General features: G+C 32.2%; 1 protein-coding gene across 4 annotated transcripts in view; it reads right to left on the bottom strand.

Annotated features, from left to right (window-relative positions):
• Window positions 1–12854, bottom strand: part of RNF13 (ring finger protein 13) — a 142999-nt gene that overhangs the window by 71616 nt on the left and 58529 nt on the right. For all 4 annotated transcript variants that reach the window (XM_011374230.2, XM_011374228.2, XM_023519968.1 and 1 more), the window contains one exon: window positions 9874–9999. In XM_011374230.2, coding sequence (XP_011372532.1) covers window positions 9874–9999 — 126 coding nt within the window. The remainder of the gene's footprint in view (window positions 1–9873; window positions 10000–12854) is intronic.

Genomic DNA, 12854 nt, shown 5'->3' with positions numbered 1-12854 from the left:
GACTAAGTCTATTACCACCTTGAAAAAACAGAGATCTGATAAAATAACATGTAGAGCAGTTTGAATGCCAGGCTTTACGTTCCTTATGAATAGGAACTATCTTGTTTATTTGTATATATCTCAAACCTAGATGAATCTCTGTCACATAAGTACTTGTTTAATCAAACTAAATCACAACTAAGGTAACTGTCCACCCAGCCCTACCCAGCAATCTATATGCCTCAAAAAATGAAATTTTTTTTAAACAGCAACTTCAAACTAGCATGCAGCAGAAATAGCTGCATATAAAGGTTTATTTAGGCTTTCTTAATGTCACTGAGAAAAAAAGATATTATAAAAAGATATAACTATTGGTTAGTTCCCCCTAAAAAAGATGCAGAAATTTTACTTCAACCTCTATGAGAACCATCTACAGATCTTCTACAGAAAATGCAATCTAACTTTGCTTCCAAATCTTTCCAAATGCCAACTGAAAAATTCTCTGGAAAACTGACTTTCTTTTCTTTCAGAATTTCCAACACAAAGCAATAGTAACTCAGTCATCAGCCTGGGTAAAGTACCCTTTCTTTCAACCTAGGTGATCAAAGCAATGCAGATGAAAATGGTGACAGTAGAGAATTCACATTTGAATGTAAAAACTGTTCATTCTATCTACAGGACAAAAATTCTTGGCAATGTTTTGGTAGGGAATAATCAATTGTTGAAATAAGATCCAGAACTGAGGCAAGATATTATAAAAAGATATAACTATTGGTTAGTTCCCCCTAAAAAAGATGCAGAAATTTTACTTCAGTCATTGTGGATAAAAATTTTACTAAAATATTTTGCATTTCCCCAGCTTTCTTAAGTAAAAGGCACCAAATGTAATATGACCTTTCCTAGTGACTAGGAGACCATGAACATGCTTCACTAGACCTTAGCTGGTTTTTCTCCTTAATGTTAAGTGTCAAATATAACTTCTTCTCTCTGTACTTATTACTAGTAGACTACTAGTAATCACTCCAGCCTCACTCCACCCTTAGCGGAGAAACAGAGAAGTAAACCTTAGAATCCTAATCTTAAAATATATATATATATAAAGCACATAATAGTTCAAAAAAAAAAAAAAACCTGTTAGGAAAAGTATATGGTTTTAGTGCTGAAGCTTGTGACATTTATTATAAAAGCATGTTTCTTTCTCTTATTTTAGTTACGTTCTGAGAGCACTAATCTTTTAGCAAATGGCATATACAACCATATACCATGTATGTTAATTTAGACTTAGAGGTAAGTTGAATTTGTTTCCTTAGACAAAATTTTGGTAGGACTGACAAAATCTGTTTGTACGCAAAGCCATATTTATTTGTTTCAAGTATAGCCAAAAACATAAGCCAGAATCCCTGGAACTTTAAAAAAATTCATATACCAGAGTATTAGTATAGAAAACCACTGCTTCAGGAAACTATTATAGGCTGTGTTTTCTATGTACTAGGGCATGAGTAAAAATCAGTTTCTTACTGTGGGTGTTAGTCAATAAAGTTTGAAACACAGTGAGTTCTTAATGTTCTGTGAGTTGTCTGCAAGCGAAGAGATTTGTACTTTTCTACTCACTGCAACAATAATATTCTATAACACACCATCACAAAATCAGTCATTAGCTCACAGGCTTCTGTTTCCAATGAAGTTTTAATACTATATCTGGCACATGATTAGTACTACAGATTAACACTAAAATAATATCTTTTTTTCTCAGTGACATTAAGAAAGCCTAAATAAACTTTTATATGCAGCTATTTCTGCTGCATGCTAGTTTGAAGTTGCTGTTTAAAAATAAAACTTTCACTTTGCAATGAACTATAACAGTTAGAATAAACTACATTAGTTAAAAGCTTTCTAAATATTTGATTTTCAGAACTGCAATTTAAGTTTAACAAAGGTGTCATATAATTTTCTCTACCTATGTGTATTAAGTGCATATTAAAATGAAGGATCTGAATTAAGTTTATATTTTTTGGATAAAGATAGGATTCATATTCAACCAAGCCTTAATTATTTCTCATCCTAACACAGCAGAAACTTTGTTTCAACCCACCTACCACTGTAAATAAAGCTTGTTGGAGGAACTTTTTGTACAACAGAAGGATAACTCTTTGAACTTTCTAACAGCCTTCCAGGAATTTCCAAATAATGACAGAGACTCATACTGAACTTGAAAAATAATGATGGAGCTATTATAATGAGAATTTTGATGCTCAGTGCCACCCAGTGACAGATCTCTGATTATATTCTTCCCTTCACTGTCTATTCATTTTGGTGTTCTAAGCACTGTACTAAAAGCTCAGTACAAAGAATTGCATAAAACATAAGCTCTACTCCAAAGCAGTTGAAATCAGAAATGAGTTTTCTAGGCTAGAATCAAGAGAGAGAAAAAGAAAATATTATGGAGCAAAAAGAATTTACAGTAAAGAAACAGGAAATGCACTGTACTGCTGGAGTTTGCTCTGACCTTAGCAAAGAATCTTTCCCATCACAAGCTTTTTCAAAAATAAGACAGAAAATGTGCAGCTTTAATAAGCAATCACTTTATGGTACATTTAACATCACTTTATTAAAACACTGGAAATTATAAAAATATTCCAAATTGGAAGCTGCCTCATAAAGATCAGATAATATTAACTTAATATGATTTGTATATTAATAAAATCTAAAAGATGAAAAATTTGCCTAATAAAGTCTTTAATTTGGTCTGGTTGGAGTAATTACCAACCTTAATTAACATAAGTAACAGGTCTCTCTCAAGTTGAGCAGTAAATACTCAGATATTCATTTTACTCTAATTTAAATGTACATATATTTTGAATACTTTTTCTGTGTATGTTATTTCAAAACACACAAAGGTAAAAAGTCAAAACAAAAAGAAAACACAGCATAACATAGATACTGGGTGGTTTTGGAGCCTGGCCTCTTCTGACCATCCTGGTTGTATACTGGGTTTAGGCAGTTCTAGCCGCCTGAGACTACTGGAGCTTTGCTTTAGTATACAACCTCTATGAGAACCATCTACAGATCTTCTACAGAAAATGCAATCTAACTTTGCTTCCAAATCTTTCCAAATGCCAACTGAAAAATTCTCTGGAAAACTGACTTTCTTTTCTTTCAGAATTTCCAACACAAAGCAATAGTAACTCAGTCATCAGCCTGGGTAAAGTACCCTTTCTTTCAACCTAGGTGATCAAAGCAATGCAGATGAAAATGGTGACTGTAGAGAATTCACATTTGAATGTAAAAACTGTTCATTCTCTCTACAGGACAAAAATTCTTGGCAATGTTTTGGTAGGGAATAATCAATTGTTGAAATAAGATCCAGAACTGAGGCAAGCAATCCTGCCAAGATTAAATCCCATTCCAACAGCATTCTTTCTTGCACATTATTTTAGGATCACTACAGGACATGTTGAGAAGAGCTACTCCATAGAAGACAGTACTGGGCTTTAATGACATTTCTCTCTCATAATAGGTATTCAATGATATAAGCCATCTTTCTCTTTCTTTAGATTCTATTTTTCCTCCTTAACTAGACATTCATCATTTATAGTTTATCTGAGATGTCTGAAGACCTTGATTTTAAAGCAAAACAATGTGTGGGGAAGAGAGATGAGGATAAAGTTACTAGAATGACATTGCTTTATTAGGTTAAAGTACATTAATTTACTATTGTTCAGCTTTTTTCTTTCATTGAATATTACTTTCCTGATAAAAGAAAACTTGCTTTGCTGCTTTAATATTGAATAAATTTGTGTATAAAGGAAACTAATTATCAACTAAATGGTGGAAGAAAGGAATAAATGAGTAAATTAACTAGCAGCACAAAGCTGTTTGAACCATAGATGGGTAGAAACAAGTATCCTTGGACACATTCCTTTAGGGGAATCTTTTAAACATGATTCTGAAGTAGATTAATAACAAATGATATAAATTACTTTGTAGGAATATATAAAAAGAGCAGGAAAAATTATATAATACATTAAATGACTTTAAAATAGTTTGCAGAGTTTAATTTCTAATCCATGTCCTATCTACTTGCTTAGTACTACTGAAATCAAAGCGCAATTCTGGAAATACCATGTAATGTATGAGCCTGGAGGCCTGAGAGGGGAAAACAAAAAATAATCCTAGTAAGGAAAACTGGAGGACTACTTTGTAAGAAAATGAAACTTGGTAAAAATGTATATTTTTATTATTTATTATGATGACTTTATCATCCAAATAATCCAAAAACTTTATGGAAATCTCTTTATTTTCATAAAACATTTGGAACTAGAGAAAAATGTTTGTAGGACAAATGAATATCTAGATTTAGAAATACCAAGAGCATTGAGTGAAATGAACATGAAGCCAATAGACGGTTCTGATAATATTGTTAATTCCCTCATCCAGTTAAATTTAATTGTAAGCCCTTACAGTGTTCTAATATTCGTTTCATTCAGCACATATTTACTCAGTTACATAAACTACCAAGTACCTACCATACAATGTATCAGGCACTAGAACTATATAACCTAAAACATTATCTTCTCCCTCAAAGAGATTGACATGGGATTAAATAAGTACTACATAAAAGAATAAGTGATCTATTTTGCCTTGAAGAAACATCAGGAAAGGTTTTGGATAGAGAACAATACTCTTAGACCTAATTTCCCCCAGACACACAAGCAGAGGGAGGATATTGCAGATAAAAGAGATAAGAGACACCAAGACAGAGCGGGTAAGACTGCACAGCTCATATGGGGTCTTGTAAATTCTTGAAGGTTTAGGTGAGAGGACACACAAAATACAGATGTTACTTAAGAGAGAGGCAGAAGTCAAGTAAAGTAGGGGTTTGTACCCAAACTAAGTTTTGTATAAGTCACATTCCAACAGAAAATGAGTACCAACATATTCTTTATCATCTACAATCCAAATGCAATTTCTATCCATGCCCCCCACAAAAAAAAAAAAAAAAAAGAGTGGAGGAAATAATATCTAAGCCCTTTCAGCCTCTTGATAACTGGCCTACATGGCTTTGCAGGAAGGCAGGTTTTTCAAAAATAATTATCAGAGCATAAGATGATAATAAAATTCAGAAATACATGCATTGCACCATTTGTTCACCAAGCTTCCCTAGAGTTCAGTTATAGTAAAGTAAATTGACTATTCAAAGAAATTGTTTACTTTGCATTAAAACCACATAGTGGAAATACCTTGGACAGTAATGACAATAAGTAGATTTCTGATAACGAATCTTTAACTGCTTATAAACAGACATTTGTACAGTTCTAGAAAGTTCTATTTTAAGTGATTATTTTAATGTTCTTGAAATAACCAGATATTTTTATAGTTTTTAATGGAAAATTTCCCACTTAGATGCCAATACAAATCTTCTGAGAACTCTCTGCCTCAGAATGCTAAAAAGCCATTTTCTAGTTAAAAGATTTAAGATAGCCTTATTTATCAAAGAGCCAGTAATGTTTTTTAACTTCAAATACTCACCAAAAACTAATATTTCCAAACAATTATATTTTGTCACAAAAAGAACTGCACTGTATAAAGATAAAATAATGTTTTGCTTTTCCACTAAGAGCTGTATTTTTCAGAGGATACAGTTTTTGTCAGTGTGAGTAAAAATGATTGTTTTTAGAATAACAGCTAACAGTTCTTCCTGGACTTCTGGACATTCTATATATCCAAATACTGCTTCTGAATATGAGGTCTGCTGCATCTTTCCAGGGCAAGATAAATTAAAAAGCTCAAATGTGCTTCTCTCAACCAAAGATGAAAAAAATAAAAATAAAACAATGCTCTTTTTTATTTTAGAATGTTACAAACAATGCAATTTCCTATCCTCTAACAACTAATTGCATGTCTGCGTTCTTATTTGGCTATTTCTGAGTCACAAAATACTTGGGATAGTTTTTATATAGAAAATCTGCCGTTTCTTTTATTGTAGCACATAATTTTCACTTCTTCATTTACTTTTACAGAAGAAATAAAAGACATCTAGGTTCCTTTAATTACAGTACAATATTCATCTTCCAAAACAAATCTAAAGAATTTATAAAAAGTAACCCTGAAATACCAACCATCAATAATCTTTTAAAATATCTTGATAAAATTTTATTTTATGTTATTCTCTTGTGCTGTCTATAATGGAAAGGGTTCCTTCTCCAAGGAAAGCTCTGTAAGATAGAGCCAATTCTCATTTGCCTGAGATAATTCAGGTATCACTTTGGATAGGAAGCATGGGGGGTAAAAAAACCTTGTACCTACTATCAACTGCAGCATTCTGTACAGTGCTGAATTAAGCTTTTCTCAGTACTCAGTCCCAGTTTGCTACATCAGGATAAGGAAATGAGTTACTTTTCTATTTTCTTAAGATGATGCATTCATACAAAATTGTGGCTATACATAAATGAACCACTATTTATTATCTACAAAAACCTATTTATTTTCAATTCAGAAAAGAAGTACTATACATACATTATAAATAATTAGGTTCCATTACATACCTAATAAAATACTGTATATTATCATCAATTTAGATGCCCAGAAAATACAAGCATAGATTTCTGATCTGAAGGTTATAGTTAATAAAGCTAATAGCCTATCCATAGGCAATTACCCTTAGAAGGAAAATTCTTTCTGGGATGAGATTCCATTTGTTTTTTTAGTAACTGTGATGAATTTATCCTTATCAATTCATACTACTTTGGTAAGTGATCCCTAATTCTTATTGTGTATTTATGAAACTTATATTTTAATCTTACATACTGATATAAATTAAACTGTCCTTTATAAGCCAAATTAGAAATTTTTCACATCAACTGACATTGAGGAACTATATCACAATTTGACTTATAAGCCAGTAATTTAGTTTCTGAAAGCTAATGGTTAATTTTGTAGGTCGACTGGACTGGGTGAAGAAATACACAGAAAGCTGGCATAACATTATGCTGGGGTGTCTGTGAGGAGGTTTCTGGAAGAGACTGGCATTTGATTAAGTAGACTGAATAAGGAAGTTCATCCGTCACCAATGTGGGTGGGCACCATCCAACTCACTGAGGGCCCAAAAATAAAAAATAAAAAGGTGAAGGGAGGGCAAATTCCCAATTTCTCTTTAGATGAGCTAGAGTAATAGCTAAATTATAATTCTTGGGCCTTAGGACTCTAAGACTTACACCATCAGCTCCTCTGGTTGTCAGGTCTTTAGACTCACAGTGAATATCACTGGCTTTTCCTGGTTCTTCGGCTTGCAGACAGCAGATTATGGAACTTAGCCTAATACAGTAGCATCTTTGCCATCATCACCCTTATTCAATTTTACACCAATGGTAAAAAAGCATAAAACATCAATGGCTAATATCTACTGCTTACTTACAGTGTGCAAGGAACTATTTAATAAGCATTTAATGATGATTATTTCATTTGATCCTCATAAAAATCCTATGATGTAGGAAACATTATAATTCCTATTTTATAGATAAAGAAATTGAGGCACAGAGGTAAAATAACTTGCCAAAGATCACACTACTAATAAATTATAAAGACGGGATTTAAATAAGTGCAGCCTGTTTCCAGACCTTGATTAAAATCAAGGTCTCCCCTGTAAACTGATGTTGCATAAATTTAATACAACTGAGACAAAGACAGAAATCATTAGGAATGACATGAGTAAGTAATCTTTAGCCTTAAATAGATATAATATAGTTGTTTATTTATGAAGGAAAAATAAAGTTAAAGAACATATACGATGGACTAGAACTTTACCCATTAAAACTATGTCTACATTGTGAGAGATAATAGGAAATTTTTAACATTTTCCTTTCTAAGATGAAACTCTTCAAATGAAATGTTTTTACATTTTTTTATACGTACGTATTTTTAAAGAATGCATCATGCACATAAGTAGAAGGCTTACCACTATATAATAGTTTGATTTAACAAAATCTTTATTGTTCTCCTACTATGCACTATGATACAAATGAGATATATTAATATAATTAAAACATACACTCTAAACATAGTGAAGTCGCATATAAGTGAAAAAAATAATGTGATAGAGCAATAAGGAGGTATTTACAGAGTGGAAGGGTGGTACATTAAGCTGGAATGATTTGTTCTGCCAGAGAGAGTAGAAAAAAAAGTAAGGCTTCCAGAGGAGTTAACATCCTCAACTAGCACTTCAATGATGAAACAGTCAGAAATAGAGGTGGTAAAGGTAGTCTTGGACAGAGATCTTGAGCAAGGAAAATAGTAAATATAAAGGCACAAAGGTGTAGTCACCATGGCAGAGCAAGGTGAGAGACGTCAAGGAGGCAGTATGGCTGCAACATAAAATTCAAGGCAGGAAGTGAAAAGAGATAAGATGGAGTGAATCCTAAAGCTCCATTAGAAGGACTCATGATGAAGACCCATTAAAGGAATAAAAGGACTAACATGCCTACTTATTCATTCCTGAGTTGTGTTTTCACCATCAAAAATACTCAATGACAGTATTTCCCTAAATTCTGCAGTGAACCATCTCCCATTCTCACCTAAAAAAGTTACAAAAAAATTTAAAATTTTCTAAAAAGATATTCTGGTTTCCAGTTACTAAAGACTGAACTGAGCCAAAAATTACATAGAATTATAGAACAATAAACCTTAGAATCAGCAGATTTAGTTTATTTTTAATCTCTTAGAGGCCAGAAATAAAATATTACAATAATATTTCATTTTTGTGGCAATGATCTGTAATTATAGCTTAGTTTTAGATCAAATTTTAAAATGTTTTAAATTCAAACTACTATAAACAACATAACTGAAGAGAAGGAAATCTACTACATGGGACTTCAAGTTCTAATTTATTTCCCATTTAAAGGCAATTGAGAGTTCAGATTTGGAACTTATGTACAGTAGTAACACTATCATTTACAAAGTGCTCTACATTTTCAGATCCCTTTACAGTTATTATTTTATTCCTTTAATAAGTTTATCATCGATGTATCATTTTTTTCATGAAATGAAAGAAACAGAAATCATGGCAGCCTTTCCTTGATGCTATGGAAAGTATGTGAAACAATATCCTGTGTCTATTCTCTAAGATACATGCGAGACACTATATGACACTCCGGTCTCAGGTAGTAAAGTAAAAGTAACATAAAAACTTATTTGATACAGGCCTCAATGTGGCTCTTCTGCTAAGGCCAATCCAAAAACAGATTTGTAAAGACAGTATTAAAAGTATCAAAAAAATACATCTTTAGAATAGCACTAATGATAGTGAGGGAGGTCCTATGGCCAAAACTGTGTTTACTGCCTGAATGTCAGCTTAACCCACTCCAGAGCAACAAAATTTATACAGGTGACAGGGTCAGCTTATTAAATTAGAGAAATCCCAATGTCAACATAGATATAGGTATAGGTGTAGTACTAAAACTGGAAGGGTGAAGGCATAAAACTAAAACTCAATTATTCCATTCCCAGGTTAAATCAAGCAAGACTCCACTATTCAATCACAGTTCAAAGATGTGCAACAACCACCTGGAAATTCTTAGGACCAATAGTAATTATTTATAATCTAGTCAATTTGTTTGTCGTCAATCTTACTAAAATCGTGAATCATGAAACTGATCGTGTCTTCCTCTTTGTACTGGCTGCTAAAAGTTGAGAATAAATTCTGCAGCAAATGAATAAGAATTAAGTAAACCTGCTCCTGTATTTTTTTGCCTTTACTATCTCATTTTCCTTTTGTCCTCACACCTTTCATTTTTTTAATCTGAACAAATTGTGGAAACTTAAATCTTTTCTGAAATAAGGGAGTAGTTAAGTTGCTAACTAAACAAACAAGAGCAAAAAAATTTAAAAAGCAAACATTACCTTTATATCAAAATTACAATCAAGTCTTCTAATTAACACGATGAAAGTGCCAGATGAATTGTCTTTTAGTGGTGGAGGCACTATGGGTTCACAAGCATTCTCTGGTTTTGAGTTAATCAAGAAACCCTGAAAAAGAAAAGGTAATAAGTTTTTTCTCTGTTAAACCCAAAAAATCAATTCAACTTTCTTCTATAAACATCTTTTGAACTTACTTCATATGTTTTGTATTCTGCTAGATGAACTATCTGGCAACTCACCAGTTCCTACCCTCCAATTGTTCACAATCCCAGAGCTTCTAAAGTAGTGTTTGGTTTCATAAGCATTTAAAGTAGGTTCTGTTTTTTTAAAGTAGGTTCTGTTTTTACTATTAAAGTTACAAATAAAAAAATCACACCTAAATCCATCACCCCAAAGACAACCACTATTAGCATGTTGGTATAGTTAATGACTGACTTTTCTAAACCAAGCAAATACTTTTTTTAAATAAATTTTTAAATTTGTTATCAAACAATAAAAATGCACAGAATTCTTAGAATTTATTCTATAGAAACACTAGCCTGAGTAAATAAAGGTATACATAGAAAGATGTTCTCTGCTACATTGTTTTTAATAGCAAAAATTTGAACCCATGCACACCAATAAGGCAGCCATTTAAAAAAGAATAGTATATTCATACGATAGAAAAATAATGGAGCCATTAAAAAGAATGAGGTAAATCTATATATATAACATTGAAAAAATGTCCACAAGATAATTATTAATTTAAAAAGAAAACAGTAAGTTGCTTTCTCAGAAACATAAGATAGTTTGATATCAGAATATAAATCAATGTAAAATATAACATTAATTGATTAAAAGAGGAAAACCAAATAACTATCTCAATAGACATAAGACAATGAATAAACATAAAACGATGATCACAATCGTTAAATTCATTTATAAGAAGAAACGAGCAATTAAAGCTATGACACAGGGCCTCAACAATAGTCTGTACAGTCTACCAGTCACACCAACTGTCTATTCCACAGGATTTGGCAGTTTCTCCTGCCTTAAGTTGTACTGCTTAGCTTTGTGATAAGAAATGTTTTTGCATATATATCAGGAATAAAATGCAGCACACCTTTACTTACTCACAGAATAGTTCCTCTTCTTGATTCTATAAAGTGTTTGGTTTTACTTTGCAGAGAAATAGAACTGTGGTTATCATTCCAACAATGAATATTTACTTGACTCATTAAATTTATACCTTGCTGCCTTTTCAGCATCTTTCTGCGCACACACACTTTTTGCTTTAATGACAAATAACATAGTACAGTTATTTTCAATACATTTATAACAAGAATTAAACTCAACCATGTAGTACTAATAAGATATATTACTCGACTGAAGTGAAGACAACATGAACAAGCTATGGCCAAATTTCCCATGTCCTGGTGATGATAGCTTTATCATGACTGCCACCTGGTGGACAGAAATTGAAAGACAATCCCAATTTCAGATGTTAAAATGGATAATAAAAAACAAAACAAAAAAAGGGTCTACAAGTACAACTTTACAAAGGTTTTGCTTTTCATCATTTCTGTATTGTTGAATGTGTTACGACAAGTATGTTATTATTTTTAAACTTAAAATATATTTAAAAAATACACAATAAGCTAAAAGTCCAAAAAAACAATCTTTTTGCATAATGAAAAATAGACTGGAGTCTTTAAAAAAGAAGTCTTAGATTATTAAATATTATCTTTCCTTTGGACTATGCTAAAAATAATAACTTGCTAAAATAGCTTATTGATTTCTATTCTTCCCTCAGATGTGAGTCACTTAAACCTAAGTGCAAATTTACTTTGTTTCATCATCCACAAAGTCTACGAGGTTGCTTAATGGGCTTTGCCAATTAATCTGGCAGAAACCTCTGGATTCTTAAATAGGAGTGGCCAAGAGGTGCTGCCTTAAACCAAGTCACCCTCCGGGGCCAATCCCTTCTTATTAAAAGGATGCTTGCTCTGTGATCAAAATCCTCTTCATCTCTATCTTCTGACAGAGGCACTTTATGCCAATATGTAGGAAGCCCAATGCCAAGGAGACTCAGAGACTGATGCTCACCCTTCTTCCCTTTGTCGTTGTAATTTTCTGATTATTAAACAAGGATGCTGGACAAAAATGATGCAGACTAGCACCTCAATTATCATCAAATGTATAATGCAGTAGGTTTACAATATATAAATATGTTGATTTTTTAAAAAGCTTTTATGACTATACATAAAGCAAAATGCACAAAATAAAATTTTCAGCTTGATGAGTTCTCACAAACTGAACACACCTGTATCCGGAAACAGAACATTAACAGCACTTCAGAAGGTCCCTTCACCCTCCCTGCCAGTCACTACTTCCAAACCCCACCTCCTATGTCACTGCATGAACTTCTAACAGCTTAGATTAGTTCTGCCAAATTTTACACTTGACATAAACAGAACCAGATAGTATAGTAAGTGCTCTTAGACTTCTTTCTCTCAGTACTGTATTTGTGAGATCCAAACTCTACTGCTGAGCAACCATCCTGTTGAGATGTACTAGGAAGATCTTTCATTTTTGTTTCTACATAGTATTACATTGTGTGGATATGCTAGAATTTATTCTACAGTTGATGAACGTCTGGGTAATTTCTAGGTAAGGGCTATTAAAACAGTGCTATTATAAGCATTTTAGTACAAGTCTTTTCATGAACACATGTACATATCTGGTAAGTATGTACACAGAAGAAACATAAGATATTAAGCTGGATCATAGAGTATTAAGCTTTAGTAAATACTACCAAGAAGTTTTCCAAAGATGTTTGGGTTATCACTTTTTAACTGGAATGTCAAATAATCTAAACATTAAAATCACACTAAATACAATTTTGCTTTAATGCTTCAAAAGATATTCAGAATTTCAATATTTCAAGAAAAATTACTTTTGTTGATAAATTATACTAATTAGTA

Source organism: Pteropus vampyrus, unplaced genomic scaffold, assembly GCF_000151845.1.
Source record: "Pteropus vampyrus isolate Shadow unplaced genomic scaffold, Pvam_2.0 Scaffold242, whole genome shotgun sequence".
Lineage (NCBI taxonomy): Eukaryota > Metazoa > Chordata > Mammalia > Chiroptera > Pteropodidae > Pteropus > Pteropus vampyrus.
Note: the sequence above shows the minus strand (reverse complement) of the source record. Positions and strands in the feature narration are given on the sequence as shown.